Below are 13,739 nucleotides of genomic sequence, written 5' to 3' on the forward strand. Positions count from 1 at the left end.
TCTTACATTTCTTTTGCCACAGTTTATGTTCCTTTTTATTCTCTTCATCAGGGCAAGACTTCCATTTACGGAAGGAAGCTTCCTTGCCCTTCACAGCCTCTCTGACTTGGCTGGTTAGCCATGCGGGCACTCTCCTGGATTTAGTGGAACCCTTCTTTCTTTGCGGTATACACCTCTGCTGGGCCTCTATTACTGTTGTTTTAAGCAGCCTCCATGCATTCTGGAGAGACTGGACTCTTTTTACCCTCCCTTTCAACCTCCTTCTAACCAGCCTCCTCATTTGAGGGAAGTCCGCCCGTCGGAAGTCAAGGGTTTTTGTTAGAGATTTGCCTGGTATTCTTCCCCCAACGTGCACGTCAAAACGGATCGCAGCATGATCACTGTTCCCCAATGGCTCAGTAACGTTTACATCTCTAACCAGGTCCTGCGTACCGCACAAAATTAAATCCAGAGTCACCTGTCCTCTGGTGGGCTCCGTGACTAGCTGATCTAAGCCACAGTCATTCAGCACGTCAAGAAATCCGGTTTCCTTATCGTGACCAGAACACAAATTGACCCAGTCAATATGAGGATAATTGAAGTCCCCCATGATTACAACCCTGTCCTTCCTTGTCACCTCCCTGATCTGTTTCCTCATTTCAAGGTCCCCATCAGATTTCTGGTCTGGAGGACGATAGCACACCCCCAGTATTACATTGCTGCACAAGCCTGGTAATTTAACCCACAGAGATTCTACGGTGGAGTCGGACCCACCTTCAATCTCTACTTTGCTGGATTCTATCCCTTCCTTAACATAAAGGGCCACCCCACCTCCAACACGCCCCTGCCTGTCCCTCCTGTAGAGTTTATAGCCCGGGATTGCGGTATCCCACTGATTCTCCGCATTCCACCAGGTTTCCGTTATGCCCACTATGTCAATATTTTCCCTTGTCACCAGACATTCCAGTTCTCCCACCTTTGCTCGTAGACTTCGGGCATTCGCATAAAAGCATTTATACACGGAATGCCCCAGGATGGGCTGCTTATTCGCTCCTTTGTCCCCGCATCCTCTCATTGTGCCAAACCGTCTATCACATCCCATCTCCCTAACTTTCCCAATTTCTTCTCCTACCCTGCCTTTGTCTTGTTGTTCTCTAACCTCCCCATCCTCGTCCCATAGGGATGAGGAGTCCCGAACCAGATGCCCCTCGGCTCCTGTCGGCCTTCCCCCAGGGATCAGTTTAAAAGCTGCTCTGCCACCTTTTTAATGTTATGCGCCAGCAGTCTGGTTCCATTCTGGTTCAAATGGAGCCCGTCCCTCTTGTACAGGCCCCGCTTGTCCCAAAACGTTCCCCAGTGCCTAACGAATCTAAACCCCTCCTCCCTACACCACCGTCTCATCCACGCATTGAGACCCCTGATCTCCGCCTGCCTAGCTGGCCCTGCGCGTGGAACAGGTAGCACTTCAGAGAACGCTACCTTTGAGGTCCTGGCTTTCAGCTTCCTGCCTAAAAGCCTAAATTTGGCCTCCAGGACCTCCCAGCTACACTTGCCCACATCGTTGGTGCCGACATGCACCACAGCCGCTACCTCTCCCCCAGCACTGTCTACCAGCCTGTCTAGACGAGAAGTGATGTCCGCAACCTTCGCACCAGGCAGGCAAGTCACCATGCGGTCCTCACATCCGTCGCAAACCCCCCTCTCTATGTTTCTAATAATCGAATCCCCCACTACAAGAAGCCCCCGACCCCCCTCCCGCCGAGGAGTATCCCGAGTGCGCTCGGATACGGGCCCATCCCCTGGAGAAGGGATCCCCCCTAGGGGATTGTTTCCCTCCTCTCCAGGATGACGTCCTCCAGTCCCGAGACTTCCCACCCGGGCAGCCGAGGAGCTGCACGCCTGAGGTTGGGACGAAGCCTGATCGTCCCCAGAAGTCTCCCCACGGTCCTCCTCTGGCTGCCTGCGCTTCTCCAGGTCGGCCACCAAGGCTTCAAGGGAGCAGACACGTTCCCTGAGAGCCTGGAGCTCCTTGCAGCGAGGACACACCCATGACTTATGCCCCAGAGGCATATAATCATACATGTGGCACTCGATGCAGAACACTGGATAGCCCCCACCCTGCTGCTGGCTGTCTGACTGCATAGCTTTTTTGTTGTTGTTGTTGTTTTATTTAGGGGTCCTTTAAAAAACCGTACACTGGATAGCAGCCCTCTTCTCAAGGGAAGAGGAAGGGCAGTGTATGGGGCCCTGGCCTCCTCGCCCTGCTGCTGAACTCGCCCAGATGCTAAACTCTTGTGCCTTACCTGGCACTTAGTTCCCAGAGGCACTGGGTTCCCAGAGGCCACACGCGTCTGCAGAGAGCCTCACGCGATGGCCTGCCTAGCTTTATACTCCTGGCTGGCTCCTCCCCCCTCCTTCCTTCCTGATTGAAAGGGGGCTGGCCTTCCCAGGTGAGTTTACAAAAGCTCAGGAAGGCAAATGGCTGCTGATGGGCGTGACCTACTCTGCAGGCTCCTGAATGGACTGCTTGGATTAGCCTACTGGGGCTCTTAATAGGTTGGGAATTGGCCCTTCCTAGGTCCTTTCCCTCCTAGTTCTGTTCTCTTAGGCTGGACTGTTTTTGTAACCTCAAGCTAGTTTTTATTTGGGTTTGTTTAATTATTTATTGCTCTCTAGATCCTGTGTCCCAATTTACTGACCTGTTTAGGTTATGTTCTAACTTAGATTAGGTTTAACCTGGGTTAAGTATAGGTTTAATTTAAACAAGTAGAAAACCTGCTTTTCACTTTATCCTCCTCCCTTCCTTCGATTAAGTGCTACCTTAGGTGCAGCTAACTTTCAATTTTGATTTAAATGCCTGACCCTTGGGCACTTACTCACGAGTAGGATGCTGCTCTTACTCACGAGTAGGACTCTGCTCCTGCTCAGAGTAGCCCTATGTACCTCCCTTAGGTGCTAACTTTCAATTTTGATTTAAGGTTGCTTTAAAGGTAAGGTTAAGGTTAGAAGACAGGGAGTTAGAAAGACAAAGCGTTAGAATGAGTACACTTACCTCCTCCTCCTCCTGCTCCTCCTCCTCTCCTTCATTTGGTGGGGCCGCTGTGAGATACAGGAAGCTGGACTAGATGGGCCTATGGCCTGATCCAGTGGGGCTGTTCTTATGTTCTTATGTTCTTATGGGTGGCTAGGATTTAAGAGAGAGACTCTTCCACGGGCTCCGACTGGCCTCCCATCATACCCGCTTTTGGTGCCAGGACTGTATCTGTAACGATCTTTTGCAATTGCTGGTTTTGTTTCTCCTGCATGTGTTTATTGCTTGCTTGTTTGTTGTTTCTTAATAGTGAGGTAATTACTGTACGCCTAGGTTCCTTTTTAATTAATTGTTGTTTTATAAGTATAATTGAATGATTTCATAGTTGTAATATTCCTGCATTATGGATTTCATGCTCTCTTGATGCTAATACAAATGTGTTTATGGAGTTGATTTTGGTTCTGTCTTTCTAATGGAGCCATTAGTTTTGAAGCACTGTTGTGGGTCCAGTAATTGTGCAACTGGTTTCCTTCACTGATACTATACCTCATTAAATTTGGATGAAAGGTTTGCATTGGATTGTTGTAATTCAGTGGCTTGATCTGTCTGTATTATTGCCATATTTATTTAGAATGTTTATATACCACTTTTCAAGAAGAAAATTCCCCAAGCAGTTCACACAGCAAAAGGAATAAGACTGGAGAGCTGCAGGCTCCACACACCAGAGGAGAGACCAACAACTTCTACTTTTAAACCAGCCGCAGGCCCAGGTGTACTCCAAATGTGTGGAACTGCTGTTTGCTTTCATTATGGCTTGTTCAGAAATCAGGATTTGAAACTCCAGTGCGATCCTGGTTTGACCAATTGCAATGGAAACTCATGTTCGAGAAACAGACTAATCAATTGTGGTTCATTTAAAACCACAGATAGCATATTTCACATTAATCCCCTCCAGTGCTTGGAGGAGGGGAGGGGAGATTGTCAGCCAGTGCCTCTCCTGGGCACATCTACAATCTCCCATGGCAGGTTATATTTATTTTAAAAGATTTGTACCCTGACTCTCTTTGATAATACAGGGTGGCTACCAAATCTCTATGGAGTGTGTACCTGTCAAATTGTTTGGTCTTGAGTGCTCATGCATGCAAATTCACTTACTGTACAATTAATATGGCCCATGGGATGCAGCAGAGGCTGTTTTGGCACTGCTGCACCCCACAGACCAGCCAAGGATAGAATTGGGGCAATAATTGGAGAGTGTAAAGTCCTGGGCCACAACCACCACTGTGTTTCTGGTGCACTGTGAAGCAGGTGAGAAGGGGAGAAAAATCCCTCCTTGCCACCCTGCCCTGGTCCCCACTCCAATCCACCCCCAATGCTGGCAGAATCCCAGCAGTGGTCAGTCTGCATGGAGCCACTGGCAGTTCTTGGCCATCTAGCCCTTGCACCAGAGGGAGCACTGCGCAAACAAACAGCTAGGCAAGGGCTATTCAGCCTATACCCAGTGCGCAGCTTGTAGGCTTCCCAGAAGGATATCCTCCGTTCAGCCAGACCACTCGTGGTAGAGAGTTGCAACCTCCTCAAGATGGTGGAGGTGATAGCTATGGTGTGATGATCCTGCCTAATTGTGAAGTCTGCTGTCTTTTCATCACCAAGGTCCCGAGTCAGTCAGGACCAGGCTCTTTGTGATGCCAGAGATTTTTTCCAAGGACAGTCTGGGTCTGATCCAGAAACTGCCAGAGCAGCTTTTGGTCTTTGGTCACAAGGAAGCATCATGTTTGTGCTGCTCGTGACAGACATGCCCAACTGTGATTTAGTTGGAGCAGCTTTTGTTCCCGTTTCTCTTCACCATCTGGGCTCTCAGGTTGGTTTACCATTTGGGGTAAGGTAGTAGCCTCGGTGTGGGAGGAAAGACGAGTCCTGGTCCCAGGGGCCTCCCTGCAGGGTCTGTCAATGCCTTGCCCAAGGAGGAGGAAACAAATCTGCTCACTAGTGTTCTGGATGTAAGGACTAGCTTTTGGGCCAAGACCTGAGGACTATGATGGAGGTTGCCAGAACTCCTCAGGTCCTGACCCTAGGACTGTTCACACACGTAAATGAACGGAGAAGGATCTGGCGCATGGAACACCTAGCAGTTAATGCCTAACACCTATCTCCCTGCTTCACCTTTTAACTGGGAGTGAAACTCCAAATGAAAAGCAGCCCCAAATTGGGGAATCCCCTAAGAAACAAGCAGCAGCAGAATGCTTGTGGCAGTAACTGAAAAGGAAAATAAAGAGGCAAAGACCAGGCAGCCTTTCTTCCCACACACCCTCAATGTTATATTCTTTACCTCCTTGTCCAACAGGCTTGTGGCCCCACAACCAGGTGCTCAGCAAAGAAGCAGCCGCTCTCAGTCAGAGACCTCATGGGAGGTGGGGGGCCCTCCAGACTCTTCGCTTTCTCACATCAGTTCCCATGGTCCTCTGCCTTGTCTTTACAGCAGGGTCGATCTACTCCATCCTGAACTACAGCAACATGTTCTGCAAGATATGCTGCAGGAAGAAGGCGGCGGCTGCAAGAGGCAAGTCAGTGGCAGTGTGTCCCCTCTCGCCACTACCCCAGTGGTTCCCAAACTGCTTGGACTGGCTGGTCCCTTAACAAGCAGGAGCACTGGCAGTGCCTCCCCATTAGGGCTACAATCCTATACATTGTATAGAGTGGCAGATTTTGCACAAGGATTTGGAGACTCGCCAGGCTGTTTTTCATGCCTCTCTGGGGAGCCCCGGCTCACCGTTTGGGAACCACTGCGCTTCCCCATAGCATCAATCTCAGACCAACAGCTTGTAGGTGTGGAGGATCTGTCATCATAGAAGAATCATGCCTGCTGTGTTTTGGCCCTTCTGAGGCTACATCAGCCCTGACACCCAAGATCTGCAGGAATGAACCCTACTTTGTGCCTTATGCAAGGTTACTTACACACACACATCCCCACGGACATGGAAACCGTGGATATGCGGGACACTCTGCAAATACTGAAGTGGCCCCTCCACATACCCCACTCCACGACCTTGTGTTTCTTCCTCAAAGAAGCGAAATCCTTGCTGAACTAAAGAGCGACAAGCAGCAAGCCTGCACACTACCTGCAGGATACCAGTTCAGAGGCATCACTCGGGTGGAGACTGAGGGGCAGCTGCTGCTAACCCTGACCGCTACACCTGGGCAGGTGGCTTCACACCCATTCCTTTTCCAGCGCAGAAGGAACGCAGGTGCAAAGCCACTGCAGCAAGTGCCTCTCCTCCAGGGAGAATCTGCAAGCGACTTCCTTGAACGGCAAGTGGAGCCCCCTGCCCCTTTTCCTGGGGAAGCTCCTCTCAAAGGGGGCGAGAGGCAGCTGCAGCAGGCAGCCCTGCTCCAGGGAGAACCCGGAAGGGACTGCCTCACACTGCAAGCAACACAAGGCAGTCCCTTCTGGGTTCTCCCCAGAGGAGGAGGTCCCGGCAGCTTCATGCCCCCTGTTCCTTCAGGGGTCAGAAGAAGCCCCAGGGAGCACCTCCTCCAGGGAAAACCTGGAAGTGATGTCACATGACCCTGTCAAGTAACATTGTCACATCATTGCCCTCGGTGCCAGGGCAACGCATGATGCCTCTGAGGGATACTAAGGGCCCCATCCTAAACAGCAGCAGCGCTGGGTGTGGCAAACGTGCCAAGCCAGTTGGTGCTGAGCCTCAGAGCCACTTGGAAGGCCAGCCAGTGCTTCAGCAGCACCGGCCAGCGGTAAGTACTATCAGGGTGGGGGGAGGTGGGGAGTGGGCGGAACAGGTCAAAGGAGGTGGGTGGAGGAGGAACCAGCGTGCGGGACCAGTGGATCTCTGAACTCCATGACGCCCAACACAACGTCCCTCCAGCCTGTGCCAGCAAAACAGCCGGCACAGCCTTGAGAAGCCCCATTGTGGGGCTTGGGGCTTTCCCTGGGGGGAGGGGATGAAATTCCCCTTTCCCCCAGGAGTCCTCCAGCAGCCTCAGTGGCACTGCTGGGGGCAGCGGAAGCCGTTTTGGTGCTGCTGCATTTGACAGAGCCGCCAGCTGTAGGATTGGGCTGTTACTCAATGGTAACAGGAAGCACTTCCTGTTAACATTCAGTTAGGCTCCATCTAGCATGCAGGTGTCAGTAGCTCTTCACTTCAGCAACAACTTCACCCTGTTTAAGAAACACAAGTGTGTTACCAAAAAGGCTGCTTTGTTTAGGGGAATTAGTATATTAGCCTTTTGGAAACTCTTAGGATCACAGGCTGGATAGCAAGACAGCGTAAAGCAAAGAACTCCCTTGTTTAGCTTAAAGAGGAGACTGGGAGAAAGGTAACTTTCAGTCAAAGGATTATATTTTTATTGCAAAACACACAAAGGTACACATAATACACATGGAGAAGTGATAAGTCTAGATTTCTAGTACTTGTGTCTAGTGTACCTAGCTTGTGGTGGCTGCATGTGCTATGTATTTGGGTGCATCCGAAAAGGAATCAGAAACGGATAGGGTGTAGGGAAGTATTTAGGGTTCCTTAATCTGCTAAACCCAGTTTGCTAACTAAAGATGGGGGAGAAGGGAGGAATAGATAGGGAAGAAGGGAGAGGGTTTAGACGCAAGATATATTTACCTGTCCGGGGGGGGGGAGTTGGGGGAAGAGTCCCGTGTAGGACCACTCCTGCAGGAGGGCAGTCAGAGAGAGAGAGACATGTGCTCGGAGCTTCCTCTTAAGGGATTGTGTGTGACCTGGAAGCTGACCTAGAATGACCAGAAGTATCCCAGAGCTGTGCACATGCTCAGTATACTCACAATGGTAGGTGGAGTATGTGATGAACCGGAAGGAAGTCAGCCAGGCTGACCTTCTGGGGGAGGGAGGCAATTTGCATAAGGTGCTTAAGAGTGATAAAGCTACAGCAAAAGAACAATAGACTGCATGCTTGTTTTGCATAATCAGGAGACATTCCTTGACTGGAGGAGGGGATGTAATCACCACTTTGCAAACTTGTGACTTCTACCAGGGCCTTGGACTGGGGAAGGGTGCCCTGTATTCTGAGGTTTGACCTGCATGAGTTTTTAGTCCATAATACATACAAAATCACAACTTGGAAGGGAAAAGGAGATTTTCACGTAACAAGTGCTTCCCACGCTAGAATACAAAAACTAAGGTAAGAAATCCTCACAGGGCCCCGATCCACGATAACTGAATCCGCGGATACCCGACCCACAGATGCAGAGGTCCACCTGTGTGTTTGGTGTGTGTGTTTTATCTATTTGGTTGTGTCCGACTCTTCACGACTATATCGGCAAGGACTCTCCATGCTGCTGTTTCAAGCACGGCTTCTTCCAACTGTTGGATGCTCATCTTTGTATGTTTTGATGGTATCCAGCGAGTGCATCCTTTCTTTTTTTCCACTGACAGTTCCTAACATCATTGAGTTCTCTAGTGCAGTGTTTCTCAAACTGTGGGTCGGGACCCACTAGGTGGGTCACGAGCCAATTTCAGGTGAGTTCCCATTCATTTCAATATTTTATTTTTAATATATTAAACTTGATGCTACCATGGTATGTGACTGCATTTGGGGAAATGTTACAGACCTGTACTTTTAATAGCTACTATGTCTATTCTTTTAACAATGATAGTAAATGGGACTTACTCCTGGGTAAGTGTGGGTAGGACTGCAGCCTAGGATTGTTAAAAATGTTCCTGCTTGATGATGTCACTTCCGATCATGACATCACTTCCGGTGGGTCCTGACAGATTCTCATTCTAAAAAGTGGGTCCCCGGTATGAGAACCACTGCTCTAGTGAATTCACACACATGACATGTTTTATGTATGTTGTGGTTTTGATCTTAAAATTTAAAAAAAATTATTGCATTTTTGCAGTTGTGTTGATTGCAGTTGCATTTTTTACATGGGTCACACACAAGGGACACACACAAAAGACTGCAGGGCACAATTGACTCATGAGAAGGAAGACAGCCTGGGGCAGATAATCACAGGAGCCCATTAATCCCTTCCCTCTTGACTTACTCCAGTTATCAGATTGGAGCTGTTGATGATCTTTGGCATTATTATTCTGGCATTTTTTTATTTTTAGTTATTTATTATTATTAATTATTAATTATTATTATTATTATTATTATTATTATTATTATTATTAACAGTATTTTTTGATGACTAAACTGATTTGAATAAGAGCACAATACTTACCTGCTCTTCAGTTGGCAGCCCAGGAGTGTCACAAATGTACTGTAAAGCATTTTTGCACCTCCTTGGGAGCTTTCTGGGCTGATGCAGAGGCCTGCACCAGCTCAGAAGAGCTGAATCCAGCACTGAATACAGTAGGTTTGTGCCAGCCCAGTCAGTGGCATTCTGAGTGTCTTTGCTGGGTGATGAGAAGCACAGTGAGAGGAGACCTTCCAAACTGCCCACAGCAGGGAGGTCCACATCTGGAGGGCTCTCACAGAGGTCACTCTGTCCTGTGTACAAACCGGTCAAGCACCATTCAATGACAGAGCCTCCTTAGCATATCTTCCCATCCGTGGGACAGAGGGCACCCCCCAAGGGTCAATATCAAGTCCTAAAGGTAACGACCAGCTCCAGGAATTGGACCCTGAAACGGATGGGAAGCCAGCATGGTTCCTGCAGCCTGGGTGTGATACACTCCCCTCCTTGCCCCCACCAGCAATCTGGCTGCAGTTTCCAAGCAGTCTTCAATGGCCTCCTTACACAAAGTGTATTGCTGTGATATGTTCAATTCCCTAACTCCATGTCTCAAGTCCTTACTCAAGTTCTTGAGTCTGAGTATCTCGAGTTTGAAGTCTTGAGACTCTGAGTCAAGGAGCTTGCCTGCTGCGCTTTGATCACTGCCAATCAGCTGGGTGGTGAGAAGCCTGCCCCCAGAAGTGTCTGCTCCTCACCACCCAGCTGATTGGCAGTGACTGAAAAAAAAAGCACACAAGAACACACAGACACACACACAGTGACTTGGACCCAACAATGGCTTAGAGTCCTGAGTAAAGTTATTAATCCAAACCTCTCGGTCCCATGCTGAGTCCAAGTCTTTGATGGATGGGACTGAAGTGTGACTTAGAACTGAGTCATGAGTCTTGAAGTCTCCAACCCTAGTGTGTTGTGATAATCCTACCAAGATGTGACCCAGCCTGACTGACTGCAGCCAGGCCTGTTCTGTCAATGAAGAGCTACAGCAGGTGCTCCGGATGAAGACGGCAAACACTTGCCTGGGCACTGGTGCCAGCTGCCCTCTCTGTAACCCACACCCCAGACAATCTTGCCCAGGGAAATGGTGGTATATCAAGAGTAGAAAGCTGTGCCAGTAGAGCTCCCTTTGGGGGGCTTTGGAGGAGACCTTAGGCCATGTGCAGGACTTGTCCTGGTCTCTGTAGTGGGTGCTGGCCTGTCCTCACCCCCACCCATCACTGAACTTGGATATTCAGAATAAAAGTCTGTGGAACGCCTTGCCACAGGAAGTAGTTATAACATCTTGCCTAGATGCCTTTAAAAGGGGATTGGACAAATTTCTGAAGGAAAAGTTTTGATTTTTCTCTGTAAACCGCTTTGTGAACTTTTAGTTGAAAAGCGGTATATAAATACTGTTAATAATAATAATAATAATTAATAAAAGTTCATCAAGGGTTACAAGTCAGGTAGATACGTGCAAGGGAGAGGTAGGCTGCCTCTGACTGCCAGATGCAGGGAGGGCACCAGGACGCAGGTTGTGTCGTCTTGTGTGCTTCCTGTGGCATTTGGTGGGCCGCTGTGAGATGCAGGAAGCTGGGCTAGATGGGCCTTGGGCCTGATCCAGGGGGGCTCTTCTCAGCCTTGCCACCGAATTTGCTCCCCACATCCCCCCTCACCACCCCCTCCCGGACTGGCTTGTGCAATGGGAGTGCAGGCTGCTGCCAAGCAGAGACCTGGAGGGCAGCGGGGCCGCCAGCCCCTCTTGGTGGTGGGTCCCTGGCGGGAGAAGGGCACCGCCTTGGCACGCACCCCTCTGGCCCGGTCCGGCGCGCAGCTGGCCAAGCCCTGCTGGGCTGCCGCCTGGCCGCCCGGGCTTCCGAGGAGCGGCCTCGGGAAGAGCCTCCTGTCATTTGCAGACCGCGGGTCGCGCCCGGGCAGGGCTGACTGCGGGCTGGCGAAGCGGGCAGAGCCGCAGCGGAGTCCTGGCCGCGCTCGCTTCACACCCGGCTCAGGCAGGGCACGTCGGGCGTCCGCAGCCGCCTGGCTGGAGGGAGGCGGGGGCAGCGACGCGCTCCAGCGCCTCCCACGGCGGCGGCGGCGCTTTGCCAAGGACCCCGGCGGGGAGGCTCTGCCTCCCCTGAGACGGTTAGGGCTGAAGGACTCCGGCGGGGAGGCACTGCCTGCCCTGCCTCTGCTGGCTCAGAGGGACGCCCCACGGACAGAGTTCAGCCTGCCTCGGGGGGGGGGGGACGGGACCTACAGCTGGCACCTTCTGGGGGGTCCCCAAGCCAGGTGCCTCGCCTGATCTCTTCCCACGTGCTCCTGCCCGGCCAGGTCAGCTCAGGCCGGGCGCTCGTGGCAGCAGCAGCCCCCACCCTCGGCCAGGCACGGGAACCCCCCCGCACGCCTAGGGGGAGGCGCCGGGACTACAGTTCCCAGAGTTCCGCGCAGGGGGGCGGGCGGGGGAGGGAGGAGAGCTGCCTTGGGTTCAGCCGTGCCTGTGTGCGGGGAGGGGTCCCAGGGTCGGTCCCTGCAGGCGAGCTTCCCCGGAGTCCCCCCGGATCGGGGCCCCGGAGCACCCCAGGATCGTGCCCCCCGAGCGCCAGCAGCTGCAGGAGGCAGGGAGGCTGGACCGGCGCCGGGAAAGCCCCCTGCCCGCCGTGCTGCGCTCCTCCTCCGGCGGCAGACATGGCTGAGCTGGGCATCGACCAGTCCAAGCTGCCCGGCGTCAAGGAAGGTAAGGCGGCCGCCTCCGCCTCCGCCTCGCGGGGCGCGGCTGCCCAGGCAGGTGTCGGGGTGGTCGGAGCTGCATCGCCCGCCCCCTCCGGCAGCCCAGCCCAGCCCCGCGGTGCCTGCCCGGAGCCCGCAGGGGCGCCGCCTTCCGCGGGACCGGCGGACGGGACGAGCAGCGGGGCTCCCTTTGTCTCCGCGGAAGAGGCTTCCCGCCCGCCCGGGGGAGAGGCAGCTGCCCTTCTTTGCCGGGGGGCGCACAGGCACCGTTGGGCTTTGAGCCCCAGCCTAGCCGTGTCTGCTCGGAAGCAAATCCCATTGTAGTCAGTGGGGCTTACTCCCAGGAAATTGTCAATGGGTTTGCAGTCTTTGGCCGGCAGCAAAGAAGACTCGGCGGGCGGGCAGGTTGGGCGCGGAAGGGAGCGCCCCCTTTTGCATCTTCGTCGCCATTCCGGGCGCTCACCCTGCAGTGTTGGCCTCTCCGGGTCAGACAATCCAGGATGCCTCCCCCCCCCCCCCCAGCGTTGTCTTTCGTGTCATGGTGGAGAGGGGTCTGGAAACGGTGGTATGTGTCTTGCTCCAAAGGAAGCCCATCGTGTTCAGAAAGTCTTGGGCTTAATCCAGGACCTGCGTGGCTGGGGAGGCAGGTGAGGCAGAGCCTCCCCACCGGAGTCCTTCCAAAATCACTGCCGCTGTGGGAGGTGCCCACACACACTCAACCCACGCGGCGCTCTGCACTCCCCCTGTCCTCACTCTGCGCTGGCTTGAATGTGGTGGGCACCTCCCAAGGACTCTGTCGGGGAGGCTCTGCCTCCCCTCCCTCCCCAGCCACTGCACATCCCTGCATATAATCCTGCCTTAAACAGACTGCTCCAGCTATGGATTCCTGCCACATCTCGAAGCCCTACACAGGGTGGTTTCTGGGCTCAGTCTTCCTTTTGATGAGCCAGCATTTATCTTTCTCTTCTGCCCTCTTTGGCTGTACCCGCTTCATAGCCAAAAAAGGCAGCTGAAAATTGAATGCAGAACAATAAGAGTGGGTGAGAAATGACAAGGAAAGCTCCCTCCTGCCCTCCCCCCACAATCCAGGTGGAGCTGGACCACTTCCTTATGTTGCATGCTTGGCTGACCACTGCAATGTCCTCTGCTGCCCCTTGGCAGGGTGTCCTGCTCCTGGAAAGGTGGCAACAGGTGGGAGGAGCAGAGGCAAAGGCCACTCCTTCCTGCTCCTGTGGTGCTGCTTCCAGGGGGGCATGCGCTGGAGCCCCCCCCTCCCATGACACGCGTTTGTTAAGCTGCAGGGCTCCTTCACCTTCCTGGTGGATTTCAGCACCTGAGATCATCAGGGTGGCCAGAGGGTGGGAGGTTCCTCTCCCCATCCTCTCAGGGCCTGCTTCTTGATGCCTGGGAGCAATTTTGGGTGTAGAATTGGCTGAGCACTGATGAGTTTGGGTATGCTGCTGTGGAGTACAGGGGTGAGTGGGATTGCACTTGTTTTGGGACAGGACAAATTCACTCAGCCCTTTTAAGGCCCTAGCATGTGGTCACTGGACCAAAATGGTGAGAACCAAATCTGTAGTGAATTGGTTCAGCTGGTAGAAGGGCAAACTCAGTCTGGCTGCTGCATACATGTGCCACCAAATGAGTCCCTTGATGAAGGACCCACACAGTGCACTTGTTGGCCACATCCTCACTTTCTGATTTTCTGGTGTATGTCAAAACACATAATAGATGCATGAAGCGGAAGGCAGCATGATTGCCCTTGCAAAATGGGGAGCAGGAGATGGAAAAAAG

General features: G+C 52.5%; 1 protein-coding gene across 2 annotated transcripts in view; it reads left to right on the forward strand.

Annotated features, from left to right (window-relative positions):
• Positions 1–11,710: 11,710 nt before the first annotated feature.
• The window catches only part of CCDC50 (coiled-coil domain containing 50), a 40,176-nt gene continuing 38,147 nt past the window's right edge, over positions 11,711–13,739 (forward strand). For both annotated transcript variants that reach the window (XM_066620787.1, XM_066620786.1), the window contains exon 1: positions 11,711–11,952. In XM_066620787.1, the coding sequence (XP_066476884.1) occupies positions 11,904–11,952 (49 nt within the window). In that variant the 5' untranslated portion in view covers positions 11,711–11,903. The remainder of the gene's footprint in view (positions 11,953–13,739) is intronic.

The sequence above is a fragment of the Tiliqua scincoides genome, chromosome 3 (genome assembly GCF_035046505.1).
Source record: "Tiliqua scincoides isolate rTilSci1 chromosome 3, rTilSci1.hap2, whole genome shotgun sequence".
In the NCBI taxonomy this organism is placed as follows: Eukaryota; Metazoa; Chordata; class Lepidosauria; order Squamata; family Scincidae; genus Tiliqua; species Tiliqua scincoides.